General features: G+C 38.7%; 1 protein-coding gene across 3 annotated transcripts in view; it reads right to left on the bottom strand.

Moving 5' to 3' along the window:
• The window catches only part of MYLK4 (myosin light chain kinase family member 4), a 124,242-nt gene that overhangs the window by 87,517 nt on the left and 13,987 nt on the right, over nucleotides 1–22,738 (bottom strand). Inside the window, exons 1-2 of one of the 3 annotated variants that reach the window (XM_033113952.1) lie at nucleotides 17,789–18,006; nucleotides 16,322–16,592 (exon numbers count right to left, since the gene is read on the bottom strand). In XM_033113952.1, the coding sequence (XP_032969843.1) occupies nucleotides 16,322–16,480 (159 nt within the window). In that variant the 5' untranslated portion in view covers nucleotides 16,481–16,592; nucleotides 17,789–18,006. Of the gene's footprint in view, nucleotides 1–12,244; nucleotides 12,435–16,321; nucleotides 16,593–17,788; nucleotides 18,007–22,738 lie in introns of those variants that run through there. The other 2 variants (XM_033113951.1, XM_033113953.1) reach the window with 2 other exon arrangements.

Here is a 22,738-nt window from a genome sequence, read left to right as displayed (position 1 = left end):
GTCTTATGTTCCCCCAGGGTGTCTGGGGACCTCACTTTGAGGACTGCTGGTCCAGTGGATGATGGTCTAGTGAAAGGCAGTGCTGGAAAATTAGATTCATCCTGTGTTCCTCTTGCCTGTTCCAACCTCTCCTTGCTTGGGCACTTTGGGAAAACACCAAGAGCTGCTGGGAGCTTCCTTAGGGTTCTGGCTGGAGTGGGTGATGAGCGTTTTCTGAGGCCACACTCACAAGGCTCTCTGAAGCTCTCCCAGAGAACTGAAGGGGCTTGAGTGATTCAGGAGGGTGCCAAAGCCTTTGGCAGATTCTGGGAGATTTAGAAGCTCCAAATAAAATCTTCACCTCCTGCCATTTCCTCCTCTCCTATCCCCTAGATGTTTGAGGGAACTCAAAACCACTTTCAGAATCCGAAAGCATCCTGAAGACTAAATACATGCTAGAGTCAAAAATATGCAAGGTGGAAGTGGGCCGCTAGAACAGACAGACGCTCTGGTGCAGGCCCAGGCTGACAGAGCAACACTTGCCAGAGGGTAATTATTCTGCCGTTAGAACTCTGTTAGTCAGAACTCTGCCGTTAAAAATGCCAGGTCCATGCCTGCACACTTGTCACGCAGCTGCCTGCCCGTCTGTCCCCTCATGCCTACCCCTAAAAAGAAAGAAGAGTCTGTGAGACTAATCCTTTCAGGGACTTTGCTTCACCTTTGTGCTTGTACCTTATGTCTCTCTGTTTGGCCCCCAAAGGATGGCTGGCTAGCCAATGATGGGTAAGATTCCTCAAGAGAGGAATGACCTAAGACAGGCACAGTCACGTGGGGACCACCAGGAGAACTCACGGGGTTGATAGAGGTGGGCACAGTCCCCCACCATACCCCAGCTAAGGAGAGCTTCTGCCTCTGTGGCTGTATTTCTTCCCACAACCTGCTTGGGAAATGATAACATCAGTTCTCCATCTCAGTTAAGTTTTCAGCATAAAGGTTTTGTCCCCTGGGGAGGTACAAACAACAATTACTAATACATCATGGGGCTCTCGGCAGGCAAGGGTGATCGGTTTGAACCAGTTTTCTGGTGTGGTGTATGAGACCCACAGACTGTAGGAAAAACTATGCTACTTTCTCTATGTGCATCAATAGGTGGCCCGATTCGGGGCTCTCAGTCTTTTGAGGCTGTGAGACCCTTGGTCCCTGTTTCAAAACTTTCTTGATTTCTCTTTCTTTCTTACCCCTTTGCCACCCCTTCTCATTCTCTCAGTGCCCGTGTTGCGCCGGACGCAACACACACTGGTATACCAAAGACAGTGGAGTGGGAACTCCACTTAGAGTTGTATGGCCAGAAGTGAGAAAATGCTGTTATAAAATATTTACATTGTACAGAAGGTTTAGTCCTTTCTCAAGCACACAGAAAAAAATGCATCAGGACTTAAAACCTTGCCTTTATAATTCATTTGTATATTTAACCCCTATCCTAATTTAACCCCTATCCTAAACAGTATAACATGTATAAGAAGAGGAAAACTTTACATCCTTGTTCACTGCTCACATTTGGAATCGAAATACTAGAAGTTAAAGGTCAACTAGACAATCTCCCCTCATTTCTAGCCTCATCATTGCCTTTTTATTAGATTTCCTGACACCTGGCCACTGACAGAGCATTAAATCTGAGTCTTCCCAGCTCCCAGACTGAGGCCTTGGGGGAACTGTTCTCAGAGGAGGAGGCTGAAACATAGGACTTAAGAAGCAGGATGCTCCTACCTAGAAAGAGGTGGCACTAAGGCAAGAGGCCTGAAGGCTCGGCTGCTGGTCAGCCACGCTGCGAGGCCACCACTGACCCCAAGCCTGCCCCAGTCACCAGTGAGCTGCGCTTACATGGGGAAAGGCCAACAGGGAACCTTGACAGCGACCATGCCAAGTGCTACCCACCCATTCTGTGAAGAAGGCTGGCTCTGACTAAACAAAATGTGGAAAAGCAACACAAGAGCTAGGGTTGCAAGATAATTCTACTTTTAGGAAAGGATAGTCCCTCAATGTCACGAATCTTGGACAAGTCCATTTTACCTCTCTTGGACTTTGGTTCCCTCTTCAAAGAAGGATTTGGATGAGCTGACCTCCAAGTTCCCTCAAGAGCTGTGCTTCTGATGTCCCTAATCTCTGAGAACACAGGCCTTCAGTATCTATTCATTATAGAAATGCCACAATACCCTGCACTCATCAGAATCCCTGAGTAGATGAACAAAATGAGCCATGGCTTGTACCGCAAGTTTGTGCTGGTATAATTTTTATACAATCAAAGGACTAGCAAATCAAATGCTTTTCCCTAATGAAAAGTTGTAAATGAAATAGAAGTGCTGCCTGGGACCCCCATGGGAACCAGCATTCACCCATATGCTACTGAAAATTCCATGGGGTTAGTCACCCTCCCGTAGCCCTTAACCAGTAGGGATGTCACCGGTGGATAGTGCCCCCCTTAGTCCTACGGGTGAGCAGCTCTGAGGTCACCACCAACAGTGGTCAGCTTGGCAATGTGACCTTGTTGTGGCTTCTCTCCTTCCCTTTTTCACACTCCCCAGGCCCCCGTGCCTATGCCCTGAAGTCAGTTCCCAAAACAAACCATTGACACACATGCTCTTGTCTCAGTTCTGCTTTCTGATGGGACCTCAGGAGGGACAATATGGAGAACACAGGTCTAAGCACGTAAGAAGCACTAAGTAAATGTTACCTGTTATCGATTTTCCATATATATGCAATCTAGAGGGAAAACTTCAGATCTCTCTTCTCTCCATTGCTGCCTGCTTATCACCAGTTTCTCGGGTATTTGTTACTGTCACTACATGGCAGGCAGAAAATGAGAAATGGAATTGAAAGTGCCAAATGGCACAGGACGGAGACCTGGAAATAGCTTCCCTTGTCCAGGTGTCCACGAGCTGACGTGGGATAACCTCATTGCTAGGGATTTTGGATTAATTAAAAAATCATCTAAAAAATGTGTGTGTGGGGGGGGGGGGAGTACACATATTTGAAAATATAGAATAAGCACATCAAAACTCTGTTATTGCTTTTGCTAATATTTTTAAAAGACTTAATATATGAAAATACTAATTAATAAGGGTAAAAGTAGTATGCAGATATAGCAACAAATCATGAAGGTAGAAATGTGAAAAACTGAAGTCTGGAAAACAATAATAGATAAATGTGCTTTTTACAACCATAATGTTTTAGGTAAGTGGATAAGGACATAGTTTGGCCAATTATATTTAGGAATTCCATTATCAAACATGTTATGCATTTTCTTACTTAGGAACACAGACTTGTTTTGCAATATTTATATTTTTTACTACATTGCTTTAACTTTCAGAGAGAGAAAATAAGATATTTTTCTCAAAATATCCCAACTAACACAGAACTATTAGAATTTTAATTATTCTGAGAACCTGAAATGGCACAAACATAATACTAAGACTCATCTGTGTGTTTAAACAAAACACCCAAACCTACATAGGCAGGTATCTGTACCCCGTGTATTGGAAAGGCCTTTCCATTGTTTTATGTCCTGAATGGATATAGAGCACACTAATATCACAAATAGGATTCTCTGATGCCCCTATAAAGACTGTTCCTAAAACTGCTGTGCTTATATAAATTTCTAAGCTCACATTTCTAAATAATCATTAGCAATGGGAAAAAAGTAAGAGGATATGTTGTAGAATCTGATTTAAGAGACATATTCTTTACAGTTAAAAGTTTCAAAAAAAAAAAAAAAGAAATGACATCATAGAAATGGCGGTGTGAGGTGAGCCTCTTCAAATCTGTCCTAGAATTTACAACAAATTGAACAACTATAATTCCACAAAGGACTCCCTGCACAGCAGATAGGCAAGACTAAGAGACTGAAATCATCTAAAGGAGGGCACATTGGGCGAGTGGAGGAGGAGGAAAGTGGGAATTGTGGAGACACAGTCTGAGAGGGCTGGAGCTGGGAGCTCCCTGTATTTTGGGGCTACTGCAGCTGCAGGAGAGAAAAGAACTTGGACAGCTAGTGCTCCGCTTATGGCCCACAGGGCTGAGGGGGCAGCATATAACACGGCTGAACCAAACGCTCACGGCAGAGACCTCGGAGCAAAGACTGAGGGAAGAAGGCTGAAAACCGTGGTTTGGGCCCTCACTGCCGAGCAGAGAACGGAAGCCTTAGACACTGAGACTAGCCGCCCCCTCCCTACCCTCCCAGAGCTCACCCCGCCCCCACCTGCCCGGTGCTAGAAGCGGAACAGTAGCAGTGTCAGATCAAAAGAACAGAATATTTGCTGTTCTGAGAACTGTGGACCGCAGACACAGATTCGAGGCCAACTAGTTCCGGCACAGGGGTTGGGAGCTGTGGAAGCAGGACCGGCTGTGGTGGTGGTCGCCCTGCCATTGCTCTGGGCCACCTCTCACAACTCACCCCGCCCCCAGCCCCACCTATCTGGGCGGATCCCTGCAGGAGTAAACAGAACTGCTGAACCACACAGGCTCTGAATCTGGTGCAGGAAGAGCTTTGGAACTTCAAAAGCTTTCCACATCCCCCAACAGAGGCTGTGCCCTGAGACCCAAGCGACGTGCTCACAGAGGAGAAGCCCACCTTCCAAGGAATCCCCCACTGTGTGAAAAGCTGGAACAGTCAGAAAAAATATAACACTACAGTGTTAGAGAGAATTAAAGGCTGCACTTGGAAAGAAAATAAAACATTCTACCAACACTTACTGGAAAGCAAAGCAAAGACCTCTTCCTACCAACCTGTGGCAGAATAAACTCCTGTAAATGCCCAGGAAGAGAAAAAATAATTCACTAATTGCCATGAATAGCCAAGTTAACAAGGCAGCTCAGAGAGAAAATGAAAAGTCTCCTGAAAATGATTTGAAAGACATGGAAATATGTGACTTAAATGACAGAAAATTCAAGATTGGTGCTCTGAAAAAACTCAACAAGATGCAAGAAAACACAGATAGGCAGTTTAATTAACTCAGAAACACAATCAAAAAACAAAACGAACATTTTACCAAAGAGATTACAATTTTTAAAAAGAACTAAATAGAATTTCTAGAGATTAAGAACTCAGTAAAAGAAATAAAGAATGAAATAATCAGCTTAGGTAGTAGAGTTGACCAGATGGAGGAAAGAATCAATGACATCGAAGATAGAAATTTGGAAATGACACAAACCGAAGAAAAGAGAGACTTGAGAGTTAAAAGAAATGAAAGAACTCTACAAGAACTTTCTGACTCCATAAGAAAGAGCAATGTAAGAATAATGGTCATGCTAGCAGGAAAAGAAAGGGAGAAGGGAACAGAGATATATTCAAACAAATAGTCAATGAGAACTTCTCAAACATTGGAGAGAACTGTATCCTCAAATCTAAGAAGCAAATAGAACACCTAATTACCTCAACCCCAACAGGCCTTCTCCAAGGCACATTGTATTGAAACTGTCTAAAATCAACGACAAAGAAAGAATCCTCAAGGCAGCCAGGGAAAAGCAGACGGTAACCTACAAAGGAAAACCCATTAGATTGTCATCAGATTTTTCAGCAGAAACTCTACAAGCCAGGGGAGAGTGGATGCAAATATTCAAACTACTCAAAGAAAGAAATTAGGAGCCAGGAATAATGTATCCAGCAAAAATATCCTTTAGATATGAAGGAGGAATAAAGATCTTTCCAGACATACAGAAGCTGAAAGAATTTACTAATATACGACCTGCACTGCAAAAAATACTGAAGGAGGCTATTCAACCAGTACAACTAGGGATAATTAGTGACAAAAAATAAAACATAAAAGGGGAGAGAGTAAAGGTCTGAAGTAGCATAAGAGAATGGAGAAAATAAGCATGTTGAAGAAAAGGGAATACTTTAAATATGAAACTTTCTTTTATATAAACGTAATGGTAACCACTCAAAAAAACAATCCTGAACTGAAATATATAACATAATAAAAGAATAAATAGAGGGAAAAATCATAGAATACAACCACACTGAAATAATAGATAGCAACAAAAAGACAAAGAAACAATAGAGACACAGTTCTACCAGAAAACCAAAGATAGAATGATAGAATATCCTCACATATCAATAATCACCCTAAATGTACATGGACTGAACTCACCAATAAAAAGGCACAGAGTAGCTGATTGTATCAAAAAATTAAACCCAACTATATCCTGCCTCCAAGAGACACAGCTCAGCTACAAGGACAAATATAGACTCAAACTGAAAGGGTGGAAATTGACACTCCGAGTAAATGGTATCCAGATAAAATCAAGTGTAGCCATACTGATATCAGATGAAACAGACTTCAAGATAAAAAAAAGTAACAAGAGACAAAGAGGGACATCTCATAATGATAAAGGGGACTATACAACAAGAAGACATACACTCATCAATATTTGTGCCCCCAATCATGGAGCACCGAAATATACCAAGTAACTACTAATAGAACTAAAGGGAGAAATTGACCAAAACACAAATATAGGAGGGGACCTAAATACATCATTGACAGCTATGGCTCGATCATAGAAAATGATCCAAACAGAAAATAAATAAATACCAGTGCTAAGTGACACATTAACTGAAAGGGACATAATTCACATTTATAGAGAACTTCATGCTAGAACATCAGACCATACATTCTTTTCTAGTGTACATGGAACATTCTCAAGAGAAAACCATATGTTGGGACATAAAACTAAAATCAGCAAATTTAAGAAGATTGAAATCATACCAAGCATATTCTCTGATCACAAAATTGGATATCGACTGCAGGAAAACAGCAGGAAACACTACAAATATGTAGAGATTAAACAACATACTAATAAAGAATGACTGGGTTAAGAAGAAATAAGAAGAGAGGTCAAAAGAAACATAGAAACAAATTAGAATGAAAATACATCCTACCAAAATTTTTGGGATGCAGCAAAAGCAGTTTTAAGAGGGAAATTTATATCATTACAAGACTATCTCAAAAAAGAGAAAAATCCCAGATAAATAACCTCACGTTACACCTTGAAGAACTAGAAAAAGAAGAACAAATGAAACCCAAAGTCAGCAAAAAGAAGGAAATAATAAAAATCAGAGCAGAACTAAATGAAATAAAGAACAAAAAACAATAGACAAAATTAATGCAACAAGAGTTGGTACTTTGAAAAGATTAACAAAATTGACAAACCCTTGGCTAGATTCACTAAGATAAAAACAGAAAAGACACAAATAAACAAAACCAGAAATGAAAAAGGGGAAGTTACCACGGACGCCACAGAAGTACAAAGGATCATCCAAGAATACCATGAAGGACTATATGCCACCAAATTCAATAACCTAGAAGAAATGGACAAGTTCTTAGAAACATATAGGCTTCCTAGGCTGAATCACAAAGAATTAGAAAATCTAAACAGACCAATCACCAGTAAGGAAATTGAATCGGTCATCTGAAACCTTCCTTAAAGCAAAAGTCTGGGACAAAGATGACTTCACTAGTGAATTCTACTAAACCTTCAAAGGGGATCTAATACCTGTCCTACTCAAACTCTTCCAAAAAATTGAAGAAGAGACAATACTCCCCAACTCATTTTATGAGGCCAACATTACCCTGATACCAAAACCTGGTAAGGACAACACAAAAAAAGAAAATTACAGACCAATATCTCTGATGAATACAGATGTAAAAATCCTAAACAAAATTCTAGCAAATTGAATGCAACAATACATTAAAAAGATTATACATCACGACCAAGTGGAGTTCATCCCAGGGGCACTAAGATGGTTTAATATATGCAAATCGATCAATGTGATATGCCACATAAACAAAATAAAGGAAAAAAGTCATATGATTATATCAATTGATGAAGAAAAAGCATTTGACAAGATACAACATACATTTATGAATAAAACACATAATAAAATAGGTATAGAAGGAAAATACCTTAACAAAATAAACGCGATATATGACAAACCTTTGGCTAATATAAGTAACAGTGAAAAACTGAAGCCCTTCGCTCTATGTTCAGGAACATGACAGGGCTGTCCCCTATCACCTCTGCTTTTCAACATAGTGTTGGAAGTCCTCGCAAGAGCAATCAGGCAAAAGAAAGAAAGAAAAGGCATCTGAATTGGGAATGAAGAAGTCAAGTTGTCACTTTTTGCAGATGCCATGAGGCTACATATAGAAAACACTAAAGACTCCACCAAAAAGCTATTAGAAATAATAAACGTGGGCCGACCCGGTGGCTCAGGCGGTTAGAGCTCCAGCCTCCTAACTCCGAAGGCTGCCGGTTCGATTCTCACATGGGCCAGTGGGCTCTCAACCACAAGGTTGCTGGTTCAACTCCTCGAGTCCCACAAGGGATGGTGGGCAGCGCCCCATGCAACTAAGATTGAACACGGCACCTTGAGCTGAGCTGCCACTGAGCTCCTGGACGGCTCAGTTGATTGAGCGTGTCCTCTCAACCACAAGGTTGCCGGTTTCGATTCCCACAAGGAATGGTGGGCTGTGCCCCCTGCAACTAGCAACGGCAACTGGACCTGGAGCTGAGCTGCACCCTCCACAACTAAGACTGAAAGGACAATGGCTTGAAGCTGAGCGGCACCCTCCACACCTGAGATTGGGGGGACAACAACTTGACTTGGAAAAAAGGCCTGGAAGTACACACTGTTCCCCAATAAAGTCCTGTTCCCCTTTCCCGATAAAATCTTTTAAAAAAAGAAATAATAAACGAACACAGTCAAGTTGCCGGCTACAAAATCAACGTAAAAAAGTCCTTTGCGGTCCTATATAATAACAGTGAAATCTCAGAAAAAGAAATAAAACAATTCCTTTTGCAATTGCAACAAAAAGCATAAAATACCTAAGAATAAACTTAACCAAGGATGTGAAAGACTATATACTAAAAACTGTAAGACATTTTTAAAAGAAATTGAAGAAGACAAAAAAAAAATGGAAAGACACTCCATGTTCATGGATTGGAAGAATCAACATAGTTAAAATGGCCATATTAGCGAAAGCAATATACAGATTTAATGCCATTCCCATCAAAATCCCAATGGCTTTTTAAAAAGAAATAGAACAAAAAAATCATCAAATTTGTATGGAACCACAAAAGACCCGGAATAGCCAAAGCAATCCTAAGAAAAAAGAACAATGCTGGAGGTATCGCACTCCCTGTCTTCAGCTTGTACTACAGGGCTACAATAATCAAAACAGTATTGTATTGGCAGAAAAACAGACACACAGACCAATGGAATAAAATTGAGAACCCAGAAATAAACCCACATAAATATGGACAGATGATTTTTGACAAAGAAGCCAAAAACATACAATGGAGAAAAGACAGCCTCTTCAATAAATGGTGCTGGGAGAATTGGAAAGCCACATGCAAAAAAATGAAACTAGACTGCTGTCACCGTGTACCAAAATTAACTCAAAATGGATCAAAAACCTAAACATAAAACCTGAAACAATAAACTGCATAGAAGAAAACATAGGTACCGAACTTATGGACTTTTGGTTCAAAGAGCATTTTATGAGTTTGACTCCAAAGTCAAGGGAAGTAAAAGCTAAAATAAATGAATGGAACTATATCAAACTAAAAAGCTTCTGCACAGCAGAAGAAACCATCGACAAAATAAAGATGCAACCAACAAATGGGAGAAGATTTTTGCAAACTATGCCTCCGATAAAGGGCTAATATCCAAAATATATGAGGAAATCATATAACTCAACAACAACAAAAACAAACAATCCAATTAAAAAATGAGCAGAGAAGCTGAAGAGACATTTCTCCAAAGAGGGCATACGAATAGCCAATAGACATATGAAAAAATGCTCAACATCACTAATCATCAAAGAAATGCAAATAAAAACCACAATGAGATATCACCTCACCCCAGTTAGAATGGCTATCATCAACAAGACAAATAATAACAAGTGTTGGAGAGGCTGTGGAGAAAAAGGAACCCTCATACACTGTTGGTGGGAATGCAGACTGGTGCAGCCGTTATGGAAGGCAGTGTGGAGGTTCCTCAAAAAATTACGAATAGAATTACCATATGACTCAGCAATCCTTCTCCTGAGTATCTACCCAAAAAATCTGAAAACATTTATCCATAAAGACATATGTGCTCCAATATTCATTTCAGCGTTATTTATTGTGGCCAAGACATGGAAACAACCAGTGTCCTTTGATAGATGAATGGATAAAGAAGTTGTGTTATCTATACACAATGGAATATTATTCTGCCATAAATAAAGATGAAATGGTACCATTTGTGACAACATGGATGGATCTTGAGATTATCATGTTAAGCGAAATAAGTCAGACAGAAAAAGTCAAGAACCATATCATTTCACTGATATGTGGTATGTAAAACTGAAAACAACAAAAGAACAAGACAAACAAATGAAGAAACAAAAACTCATACACACAGACAATAGTTTAGTGGTTACCAGAGGGTAAGCGGGGAGAATGGTGGTAGATGAGGGTAAAGGGGATCCAATATGTGATGATGAAAAGAGAACAGCCTCTGGGTGGTGAACACACAGTGTGAGATATAAATGATGTATTACAGAATTGTACACCTGAAATCTATGTAACTTTACTAACAATTGTCACCCCAATAAACTTTAATCTAAAAAAAAAGTTGCAAAAGCTTTTAAGAATATACACCAACAACACTCCTAATTAGCTCATATATCTTGTTGGCCTTTTCATTGGGAAATATTATGCGAGCTATATTCTCATAGCTTGGGTGAAAAACTGATTCTTTTTCATTTGGAAGACTAAAACCCGCCTAGTATTTCCCATAGGAGATACATTAAACAGCCAAAACGGATGAATGCTTGGGCAACAGCGACCAAGTCTGAAAATGCAGGCCTAACTGTGATACTAAGTCAGACCTAAAGAGACTTACAATGTTTCATGATGTCTTATTAAAAAAAAAAAAAAAAAAAAAAAAAAGTCTGTTCCTGTCTATCCATCATTCTCCCACCTCCTTTACCTTGTCCTCAAGCAAGATAGATCAGATGATAAATCATTCCAAGCTTGGCAATTCCTCTAAAAGTGAACTTAATGGTCCCGGAAATACAGTGTCAGGGTCCCCTGGAAAGGCTCAGAGCCATTAGGAAAGCTTGACTCCCAGAGCTCTCAGTCCTCTAAACACCACCAAGCTGCTGAGTTGGTTTCTTATTTAATAAGATAAAAATAAGGCATCTATATACAGGCATAGAGATATATTGCCCAACTCCCACAGAGAAACAATTTTTAACTCTAAATCATACATTCTCAATGAGGGTGACATCACCTCCAAAGGAGTGAAAATTGATTCTTTAGGAATGAAAAAAAAAAAAGCTTACCTTTTTATGTAGAAAGCATAGATAAAAACCTTTAATAAATAAACAGATACACAGTCCAACTATGGTATTAAGATTTTATAGGAAGGATTCAACTAGGAGAAAAAGCCAAAATTCTCTGGAAGTGGCATAGATGATAATGGAAAAAAGTTGAGGAACTCCACTGTAAATCCACCCGCTACAGGAGCAGTGAAGACTGTTTTCTGTAGCATTTTCTAAACTGTCTTAAATTGTTTTAAAAATAATTTATTCTATGTTAATTGATAAAAGAATTAAATATGTGGAAGGAGCTGTTTTTCCAGATCCAAATACCCTCTCTTGGAAAATGCTAAAATCCTTAGAATCTGAATCATTTTTCTTCTTGCAGAATCCTACTATTTTCCTGGCTGAATTCCATTCCTGGAATAGCTTTGGTATCCAGTGAAAGGCCTTATCAGGCAACAGTTCAAAGGAAAAAGCATAGGTGGCTTTCTCAGCAGACGTCATCACTCTTCAGATACTGTTTTTGCCATAGACTTCTTAATAAGGGGAAAGGAAGTTTTGCTTTTGTATTATTTTATTTTCCTAATTAAATCATATAAGAAGGAGAATGAAGAGATGTTGACATTATTTTTAGTTCTCACAAACAAAAATAGATCACCAACTTTAATATGCATCAGGAATGGCTGCTTAGAGGTTCCCCAGAGGTGGTGCAAGTGTTTGAAATGTTGAAACGTGCCACATGTCTCTATTATTATCCCAATGCCTGCTAAGAAGGCAGTTTTGGGCAAGGATCAAGATGGGGCATGGCATCCCATCTCCTTTGGCAAGCACCACTCCCTGGCTGGAAACATTAAAATAGAACAGTAAAATGAATCTGTTTTAGTTAAAAGTGGTGTTACTACCTGTGTGTCCTCAAGAGCAGGAGCCTGTCTGTGACCTCCCCGTGTCATCACGGACCGGAACACACGCCAGAGTAAGGAAGACGAGATGAGGCACACACTGCCTACAATCCAGATGTCTTTCCTTCTAAGTGACAAATCCATTCTCTAGGAGCAGCTATAGAAATCACTTTGCTTATACGCTCCTTCCCTCTCCCGACCTACCACAAGCACGTTTGCAGGCCTGTGCTTGCTACGTGCTCTGTTCTGAGGAGCAGGCGGGGCAGGATCGCAGAGGGTTCTTGCCGGGTCCTGCAATAGATGCTTCCAGTTACCCGATCCGCAGATAATCTGCCTCTTTAAAAGGAAAAATATGATGGTCTATGACAGATCTGAAACAGGTGCAGGGTCAGAAAGAGATCTGCCGGCGACAATTAACACCAACGCGAATGCGCTTGTCCCTGGTTCAAGGACGATTAGCACAACAGAAACTGGCATCTGCCTGGATAGCTGGGCCACCGCCAGGCAGCTTTCTCCTGCCCCAAGGGGTGAGGCACAAAGAGGTGGGGGTGGGGAAATGTAACTTTAAAAATCACAAAACCCCCACCCTCAACTGTGTTATTTTGAGATGTAAGTTATAATCTTTATGAACATCACTAGTGGTACAATTTCATAGCAGTTAGTCAGGAAATGCCACCTGCTATTAAGTACACCAACTGCAATCAAAATAGGGAGATCCAGGCTTTGCTCCAACCCACTCTGTCCTATTCATATACTGTTAACAAATATTTTGTTTTGTTTGATCTTCAGAGCATTTGTACCAGGGATTTAAACATTCCAGGGGCTGCGAGGTCCCACTTCTGTTAGGGTCATCCTTATTTTCTACCCCTACCACTCCGCCCCACTCGCCTGGGTAGGACCATGCCTTTGGATGGAGGATGGGTAATTTGGGGTGTATAGGAAGGTGGGGAAAACCAAAGGACAAGGAGGTGAGCATAGATAATGTTGGGCATAAAATGTAGGGATATGTGTAGCAAATGGAGGAAGGCAGAGGGAAGCAGACACAAGCAAATGGGAGAATGGAACCCCAGTTGCCTGAGAAAATTACCTGGCTCTTTTGTCTTTCATTAAGCAAACAGAGTGTGTGTGTGTTTGTATTAAACAGTAAATTAGCTCTGAGGGAAATGCAGAATGGGGGCTATTCATATAGGAAATAGAGAACTAACAAAACAAGCCCTGGATTTGATTGTATAAAAGTAATACTAATTATAGTTATGAAAGTTATCATTTATGAATTCATGTTATATACACAGTAGCTATTAAGTTCATCATTCATATGTGGCAGATTAATTTCTTTTAGGTTTTGTTTGATTTCAACAGCATATTATGTAGGTTTAAATCTAGTTTATTGTGGCATATCTGCTAAAAGCTTTTAAAGTTCTACACTATTTAGGTGATTTTGAACACCTTTCAAAAATAATAGAATGTGAAAAGTAACTAGAAAACAGGATAAAAAGTAAAGTAGGAAAATGAAAATGAACAGAACATGCTAGAAAAGTAGAATGTGTGGTATTTAATAAATTCGACAAAAGATAAAAAAATAAATGAAATAGAAAAACCTGGTTAAGAGCAGGAAAAAAACTTTTTGAGCTTTACCAAACCATGTTAACAAATATAAGTTGTTAAATTTATAGATAATTCTCACTGTTGGGACTGGAGAGCAAAGACTTTTCTAGAAAGAATTTCATTTCAAGCCTTCAAAGTAAAGCTTTCATATCACTAATTGTCTGAAAGTCAGAGTAAATTCTTTTTAGTGCACTACAGTGAAGGTTTCTACTATAATTAACAGTGCTAATCTTCTCAAAGAGAGAAGGGATAAAAGAGAAAGGTGAATAAGTGGAGAAAATTATGGCAAGCTTTTTTTTTTTTTTTTTTTTTTTAATAATCCCTGGAGAGAAAAGAGTGGTATTTACTGTGGTCCCAGCCGAAGATGGAGATGTGTCAGTCTAGCTCTATCTACATTCCTAAAGATATCTGAGCTGCTAGAATGCCCTTCTCCACCCCTCCACTGCCAGGGCCTGATGGCTACCGCGGCACTCCCTCACTGGGCACATAAGAGCCTCCAGCACGGGGGCCTTGGCAGCCTCAGAAAGGAGAAGAGCTCTGTGCCTCCCACTTGTGTGCCCATCCGTCCTCCACAAGGCAAGAGAGAGACAGGAAAATTTATTGCCGACATCTCTGGGCCCTTCGCCATTTACAAAGAAGAAACTGAATGGAGCATATGGAGCTATTAGTCCTTCCTTCCCAGCTTCTGTATAGCGTCAGCCGTCTGTAAGGAGGCCCAGGTTACACAAAGGATATCAGACTAACTGCGAAGGATGTTCTTCCAGGGTTTCTGAGGAATGACATTCTCAGTCTGTCCCTCAAAAATACCCTCAAATATTTAACAACCAAATCTTTTGATTTCTTATATTCTGAAGCAGTTCATCACAAAAACAATTCTTCCAAAAAATGTTTATGTTCCAGCTTAGCACCATTTCACTCTTCAAAGATATTGCTTACTTATAAAAATTATATAACAGAATCTGCAGAAAAACAGTACTGTAAAAATAATCAAATTCATATAAACTAAACAGATAGTTGGTTATTGCAAAGTTACACAAGAAGAATATTTTGTCTTCTCTCTCCTACAAAAATTAATGAACAGGAGAAGAAATCTTTCTGTTTATTTGTTTGCATTATAAACAGCCTTAATAAGGAAGCCCTTCATACCTGACTAAAATTTTGCCTGTGGAAATTTCTCCTTGGTATATACTGAACAAGAAATTAACTCTTAGGGAAAGTGGGGGTCTCAAAAAACCTAAGTTTCAACCTAGCTCATTTCATCTCTCCAGTACAGTTTATTATTTCTTACTCACTTACAATAAAAAGACTTCTCTGCCCTTCATACCCTAATAGCTCTATTTCATTGTCTGTTTCTGTTAGAATTGCCCTTCCTGTCTGAATAGTGTTTTGCATAACAGTAGCTGGACAAAGAAAGGTGTTTCCCAAACCATCCTAATAAGAATCAGTTGCCCTGATTATTAAAAACAATGACTCCCAGCCCTGAACCAGAATGCAGAATTCACTTAAATAGATCTGTTCCTCCCACAAACATTCTTGGAGCCTATTACGTGCTGGTTACCAGGAAAGCAACTAAGAACGCAAGGACTCGCGATGTGAGGTCCTGACCGTGAGGAGTGATACTAGAGAGAGGAGACAAACACATTCAAAATAATTGCATGTGCTAGATAGAATAAAGGCGTAGGCAAAATGCTGAGAGGCAGTGCTAGGCCAGGAACTGCTTGTCTATGGATCAATCAGTGGGAATTGACTAAGCTGAGGTAGGGGATTGCTGCTGGCTGACATTTGAGTGTTTATCATGGTGACAGATAACTGTGCTGAGTGCTTTTTATACATTATCACACTTAATTTTCACAACAGCTATCATCCCATTATCCAGGTGAGGCAGCCCCTTGGTTAAGTTTAGTAATATGCCAAAGATCAAGCTGCCGCAGTCGGGCTCAGGTCCTTGTTCTACATGGATGAGAACACAGGCGCACCGTCCGTCTGGCCAGGCTGGCTTAGCCCTGTCTCTGACCATCACAGTCAACAGTCCTGTCCCCAACCCTGTGAGGAGTATAAGGTCTTGAGGAAATTTGAAACCTCTTCTACGGAACAATCATACTTCTCTCAGTGCTTCTCAGAATTTCATGCCCAAATCCATCCTTTTAAATGATCCTTCTTAAGAAATAGTATTTCCATAAATTCACTTTTGTTAACTTTGAAGCCACTAACCACAATGTGGAATAGCCTGCAGGTAGAGGTACATATTCAAAGGCCTTCTAATTACTTACCAAACTCAACTGTGTCGTTTACAATACACGATCCTCAGGGAAACAAAATTAAAGTTTGTCTGTTCATCAGCACTCCTTAATTATACACACGTGACAAAATAGAATTTGAAAAGGATCTGATAAACGGCTACCTTTGATGTGTGTTAGAAACGATAAGGTAGAATTAATTAATACTTTTCAGTAGACTAAATTAGCACATAATTACCTCATTCTTCCCAGATTTTGAATCCTGTTCACTAGAACTTTCTTCCAGAAAACATTTCACTTTCTCCATCTCTTCCATGCACTGAAAAAAGGCCATTTTCTCCAGATGTTTACTATTGTAACACGTGTTGATTTCTTCCAGCCTCTTCACTTTTAACATCTTGGTGGTGAGTCCAATCAAGTTACTATCTGAAGTGTAGTTTTCATCTCCCTCTGTCCCTGATTTGTAAGTCAAGACGCAATCATGACTTTTGAGTTCGCCTTCCTCTTGACTATAAAGAAAGGAAACAAAGTTCTCATCACTTACTCACATATTTGACTTTTGGGGAAAATGACTGGTAATAATTTTGAAGTCTCTTCTAATTTAAACTAGAGAGAGGATCCAAAAATAGGAAGAGAAATGCTAATATTAATTAGCGATGGGATGAAAGTGGCCAGTTTAAATATAGAATATAAAGTTTCTTTGGATTTAATTGGGATTGCAGGTTTTGTTCCTCCCATGCCCAGAAGGAAGGATTTCCTGTATAACGGGTCTCTCATGCTTCCCCTGGGAATGTTGCTCCTCTCTGAGGAGTGGTCTCCACCAAACTAGTCATTTCCAGAGCACTTCTCAGCCTACACCTTAAAATGTTTGGTATTTATTAAAAAAAAAAAAAATGTTTCCTTACGGCCCTCTTATATACCTAAGATATCCAGGTAACTTTCTTTTCATCTTCATTAACAGCCCAGTACCAAAGAGTTCAAATCCTTGTGCTTTCCTTGAAATACTTTCCTTACAAATTAGGTAATACACGTAATGCTGCTCTGATACTAGAGATCTACATGCAGTATATATGTATCTAGACATCACTTGATTATGTGGGAGGGGGATTTGAATTTGTGGCCGGTTCCCACCACCAACTTCTGAGGCCCCCTGCTGGAGATTTTCTGAAAATTGCTTCTTCCAGCTTTTTCCCAATTTAAAATCATCCATAATTATCTCCACAAAACTTCATCTTTCATTTTCTCAATTCATATAGTAAAATAATTTGAGTTCCAAATTATTTAAAATCCAATGCTCTATAAAATTCCACTTAGTCACATAAGGATCTTACATTCAAACACACTAAAATGGAAATAGTATCAACCAGAGCTCTCTCAGATACATTATAGGCCATTATTAGCATTCTTTCAAATTGCCCTGAAAAATAAAATCATTATTAAAATAAAGAGAGAAATGCATACTGTTTCTGAGGCAAACTGTTACTAAAATATAACATGTAACTGCAGATAGTACTCAACTTGGATCAGAAAGCCACAAAAAAACTAACATTAAAACAAAAGCTTAAGTCCAAGGTATGATTTTTAAAGAAAAATTAAATGTTAAGCTCTATCTGGAGTTTGGTATAACTTGTCATTTAAAGCAACCTAGAGTGAAAGAGAAGAGATTTGAGAGGTTATAACAATTTTTTAAAAATAGAGTAATTACCATTTATGGAGGACATCCTAGGGTTTTGACGACTCCAAGTGCAGACTATAAGTTCCGGCTGAGAAAGGGAAGTTTTTCAGAGTTCAAAATGACTACACAATTCTCTGCTATGTCTTCCTCTCAGCCAGTGTAAGTCTCCTGCAAAGGCAAGTCTCCACTATGAAAGGAAGTGGCATCCTCTCAAATGCCGCTTCGAGCCCGTTTACGCTGATATGGTCCTCGATCTCATGTTGCTCAGCTGTTGCCTTCTTAGTCAGATGGGGAAGAATATTAATTTTAGACACCAGGCTTTTCAAGGCCAGTGGCTCCATTTCAGAGGTCAGGTAAGGAAAGGACAAACAGAGCAGGATGAAATATCACCTTCACCTTTTCCTCTCATCCGTGTGGCAACTCTCAGGATTACAAAGTGGCATTTGTCTTTGGCAGTCACAGGCCCCTCCCCTCTGCCCCTTCCATACACATGATTATACAAGGGCTCATTCTCAGCAGGGAGGAGCCTGGGTGAGGGAACCCCACAGCCACCTTCATTAGCCCATCTTATACTTTGAACATATCCAACTAGAGCACAAGAGATCTTCTGAAAGGACTTAGCAAATTTTAATTTTCTCAGTCCTTAAAATTATTTGCAACATCTCCCACTGTTTACAGCTCTAGGGAAAGATCAAAGGCACAAGCAGGCAGGAAGTTAAAAAGAACAGGGATGAATTTTCATAAATTCTCCTTACAGGCAACACTGTGCCTTTCCCCTTAAATTTCCATCGCAGGCCAAGAAAAAATCCAGGAAAACAGCTCAGCTGCCTGATTCTAACAGTGGCATATCCCTAGATTTATTTAAGTGGCATAAAACCTGGGTTGCTTAGAAAGCAAAACTAGTCATATAGACAATCCTACGATGCTTCAGGGCCTAAACAATTTTTCCCTCTTGTCTGGAGCTTTTGCTGATCCCTTCACTCCCAACCCTAGCACCAATTTATAGTGCTGTCTTGGTTTAAAAAAAAAACAATGGTTCTTATTTGTAATTCAGATAAATGATGTTGTCTATATAGAGGAAAAATACATGTTTCTACTTGGATAGCACATAAAGATTATAGCAAAATCTTTAAAAAGCAGAACTTTTGGTATTTTTCTAGAATCAGAGAACTTTGTTCTTCAGGAAGAATAACTAAGCAAAACTATGTGTTCGTTAGAGATAAATTATTCAACAACATTGCTATGAAAAGACTGAACTGATTTGAGGTTACTAATTTTTCTTGGCATAATGAAGTGTGAAAATAGTGCTCATAAGGTGACCAATCCCCCCGCGGAAAGAATAATACAGTGTGTATGGCCTTCTGACAATTTGACCATACCCTCTAACCAGACTGTCCAAACAGCAGAATCAGAATTTCCATCCCTCAGCTCCAGCAAACCAGCCACAGGTTCCAGTGAGCAAGAAACCAGCAGAATCTGTTCTTTTGTTTTTTATTCTTCATATATATGTGTGTGTGTATATATATATACATATATATATATAATTTTAGAATATTTTCAGATCTACAGAAGAGGCGAAAAGTAAAAAGGTAGCACAGAGTTCCCTTATGCCCCACACTCAAATTCCCCTGTTTTTGACATCTTCCATTGATATGGTACACTGGTCATAATTAATGAACCGATGCTGATCCATTAGTATTAACTAAACTCCATACTTTATTGAGATTCTATGCTTTTCCCGAATGTTCCTTTTCTGTTCCTGAATCCCATCCAGGATTTCATATTCCATTTAAAAGCAATAGGATTTTTGGTGGATTAGATATGGGGTACAAAGAAAGAAGGCAGACAAGGATAACTTTCCACATTACTTCCTGAGCACTTGAAGGGGAGAGTTGACATTAACTGAGATGGAAAAATCCATGGGAGGAGCAAATTTGGGAGGAAAGGTCAGGAGCTCAGTTTTTGAAAAATCCATTAGACCTTCAAGTTGAATAGGTTGTAGAGAGCAATCTAGACTTCAGGGATGAGGTTCAGGTTGGAGATTTAAATTTGGAAGTCATCACATATAGATTGTTCTATGCACAATATATACTCAATAAATATTTGTTGATTAATTATTAGAGAGAAGATTTTTAATTGTGTCTGTTTGCCTTAAAAAAAGAAGAATCAACTATTATAAAAGAACCCACACTGCCTGTCTTCTAAATAGATGATAGTAGTCCAATTCTGCTATGTTATATTATTTCCAGCTTTTGATAGCACAGAGAACAAGTTGCCTGGTACAATACTTGACCACCAGAGAAAAAAAATAAACAAACAAGTAATGCATGCATACCCATCATGGTCTACCTTCACCTAGCCTCAACACCCTAAGTCCACAGCCATAAAATATTCAGAATGTCTTAAAGATGCCCTTATGCTTGGAAAAGTTCACACTGAGACTAAGAGCAGGCTCAGTGATGCTTTTCCCAGATTTCACTGATATTTTGGAGTTAAAGATCTTTAAAAAAAAAAATACTAACCTCAGGAAAACAGCATTCCACAGAACCATGAAAATTGGGATACTTTTCAAGGGACATTTCCGTTAACTAGTAAAAGACTGTGCTGTCAAAGGATTATGCATTGCCAACGACCCTTTATACTCTTGGCATTCAAACCAGGCTGGATAATGCTATTAAGCTTCTACTGGTACACAGCATTTTGAGTGTTTCCAGAACAACAAGGCCTCACAAAAGTGGAGCAATCTTCACAAATACCAAAATTCAGATGAAAGACATATCGCTGTTTTCTACGTAACTATTGAATTTTCCTCCTTTCAAAAAGCACCGAGTATGACCCATAAAAGCAAAAATAAATTGCACTTCATTAAAATTCAATACACTTTCTCTTTGAAAGACACCACAGGAAAATGAAAAGACAAGCTACAGACTTGGAGAAAATATTGTGAAATCATACATTTGATAAAGGACTTATATTCTGAATATACAAAAAATTCTTACAAATCAACAATATGATGACAACACAATTTAAAAAATGGACAATAAATAGATTTGAAAGACATCTCACCAAAAAAGATACACAAATGCATTGATTATTAAGCACGTGAAAAATGCCCAAAAACAGTCATGAGGGAGACGCAAATGAAAATCACAGTGAAATAGCACTTCACACCTACTAGAAAAGCTATAATAAAAAGGACAGACAAAAGCAAACCTTGGCAAGGATGTCGTTCCTACAACTCTCATCGTACATTTGGTGATGTAAAATGTAAAATGGTGCAGCTGTTTGGAAAACAGTTTGGCAGTTTCTTAAAGTTATTTCCCATATAACCTAAAAATCCTTCTCCTAGGTCTCTCCAAGAGAAATGAATTCATATGAACACACAAAGCCTTGCACATGAATGTTCACAGTAGCATTATTCACAATAGCCAAAAATTGGAAATAACCAAAATGTCCATCAATTGGTTTGATGAATTGAAAAAGACAATGTGATATATCCATTCAAATAGAATACTACTCGACAATAAAAAATAATGAAGTACTGATATCTAGAACTTGGATGAATAGAAACATTCTGTTAAGTGAAAAAAAGCCAGGAACAAAGACTATATACTGTAAGGTCCCATTTGTATGAAATGCCCAGAAAAGGCAAATCTATAGACACAAAGTAGATTAGCCTGGAGCTAGTAGGAACAGGGATTAACTGTAAATAAAACCTTACTGGGGTTATGAAAATGTTAAAAATCTGTACTGTGGTGACGATTGTACAACTCATTAAGCTTCCTAAAACATTGCCAAATTGTACATTCCATAAACTATTCAGCAGTGCTTTCATCCCCCTTCTATTAACACGTGTTTATTAATGGTATTATTGGGTTTTCTTTTTTCTTAATTACTTTACTGAAGTATAATTTCCATATTATAAAAACTTTTTTAGTTTGCCTGTCATATTTAGATGATTTTATTATGGTATAAAGTAGATCCAATTTTATATTTTAACATTGTCACAGAATCATTTAGTGAAAAGTCTATCCTCTAATTTTCAGAGCTATCTCTGTCATATATCAAATATCTATGTTTCTGAGTTGTCTATTCTGTTCCAATGTCTATTTGCTGATGCCTACACTGACATCTTACCATTTTGATTTCTATTGTCTTAATGCTAAGTCTTCCTATTTAGCAGAACAAGTCTTTTCACCTATTCTTCTTCAGGAGTGTCTTGGCTATTCTTGGTACATTACAAAGTATTTTTAAATCAACTTGTCAAGTTACACACATACACACACACACTCACACCACCTGTGGGACATAGATTGGGATTGCATTGAATCTATAAATGAGCACAGAAAGAACTTACATTTTAATGCTATTGAGTGTTCCAATCTTGTATGCTTTCTCTCAACAAGATTTTATAATTTTCTTTCTCTGTAGAGATCTTTCACATCTTGTATTAGATTTATTATTATGTATTTCATAGTTTTGATGTTGATGTTTTGTTTTTACATTTTATTTTGTCTGTTCCTGTTTATGAGAATAATATTGAATGTTTTAGTTGATTGTACAGTCAGAAAGCTTGCTAAACTGTTATCAGTTCAAAAGTTTATCTGTACATAATTTTATTTTCTGCATTACAATCATATAATCTACAAATAAAGATAGTTCTCTTCTTCCTTTGTAATCCTTCTGCCCTTTATTTCTTTTTCTTACTTTATAGGGCTTCTGGTACAATGTTGAATAGAAATGGTGATAGCATGCATCCTGCTTCTGTTCCTGATTTCAAAAGAAAAGCTTTTACTATTTCACTATTAAGATTAATGTTTGCCAAAAACGTACAGACACAAACAACAGTATAGTGGTTACCAGAGGGAAAGGGGGATGAGGGGAGATAGAAAAGGGTAAAGAGTGACAGAAGGAGATTTAGACTTTTGGGGGTGAATATGCAATGCAATATACAGATGATGTGTCATAGAATTGTATACT

The sequence above is a fragment of the Rhinolophus ferrumequinum genome, chromosome 9 (assembly GCF_004115265.2).
Source record: "Rhinolophus ferrumequinum isolate MPI-CBG mRhiFer1 chromosome 9, mRhiFer1_v1.p, whole genome shotgun sequence".
NCBI lineage: Eukaryota > Metazoa > Chordata > Mammalia > Chiroptera > Rhinolophidae > Rhinolophus > Rhinolophus ferrumequinum.
The sequence above is the reverse complement of the archived record's forward strand: the minus strand, read 5'-3'. Positions and strand labels throughout refer to the sequence as shown.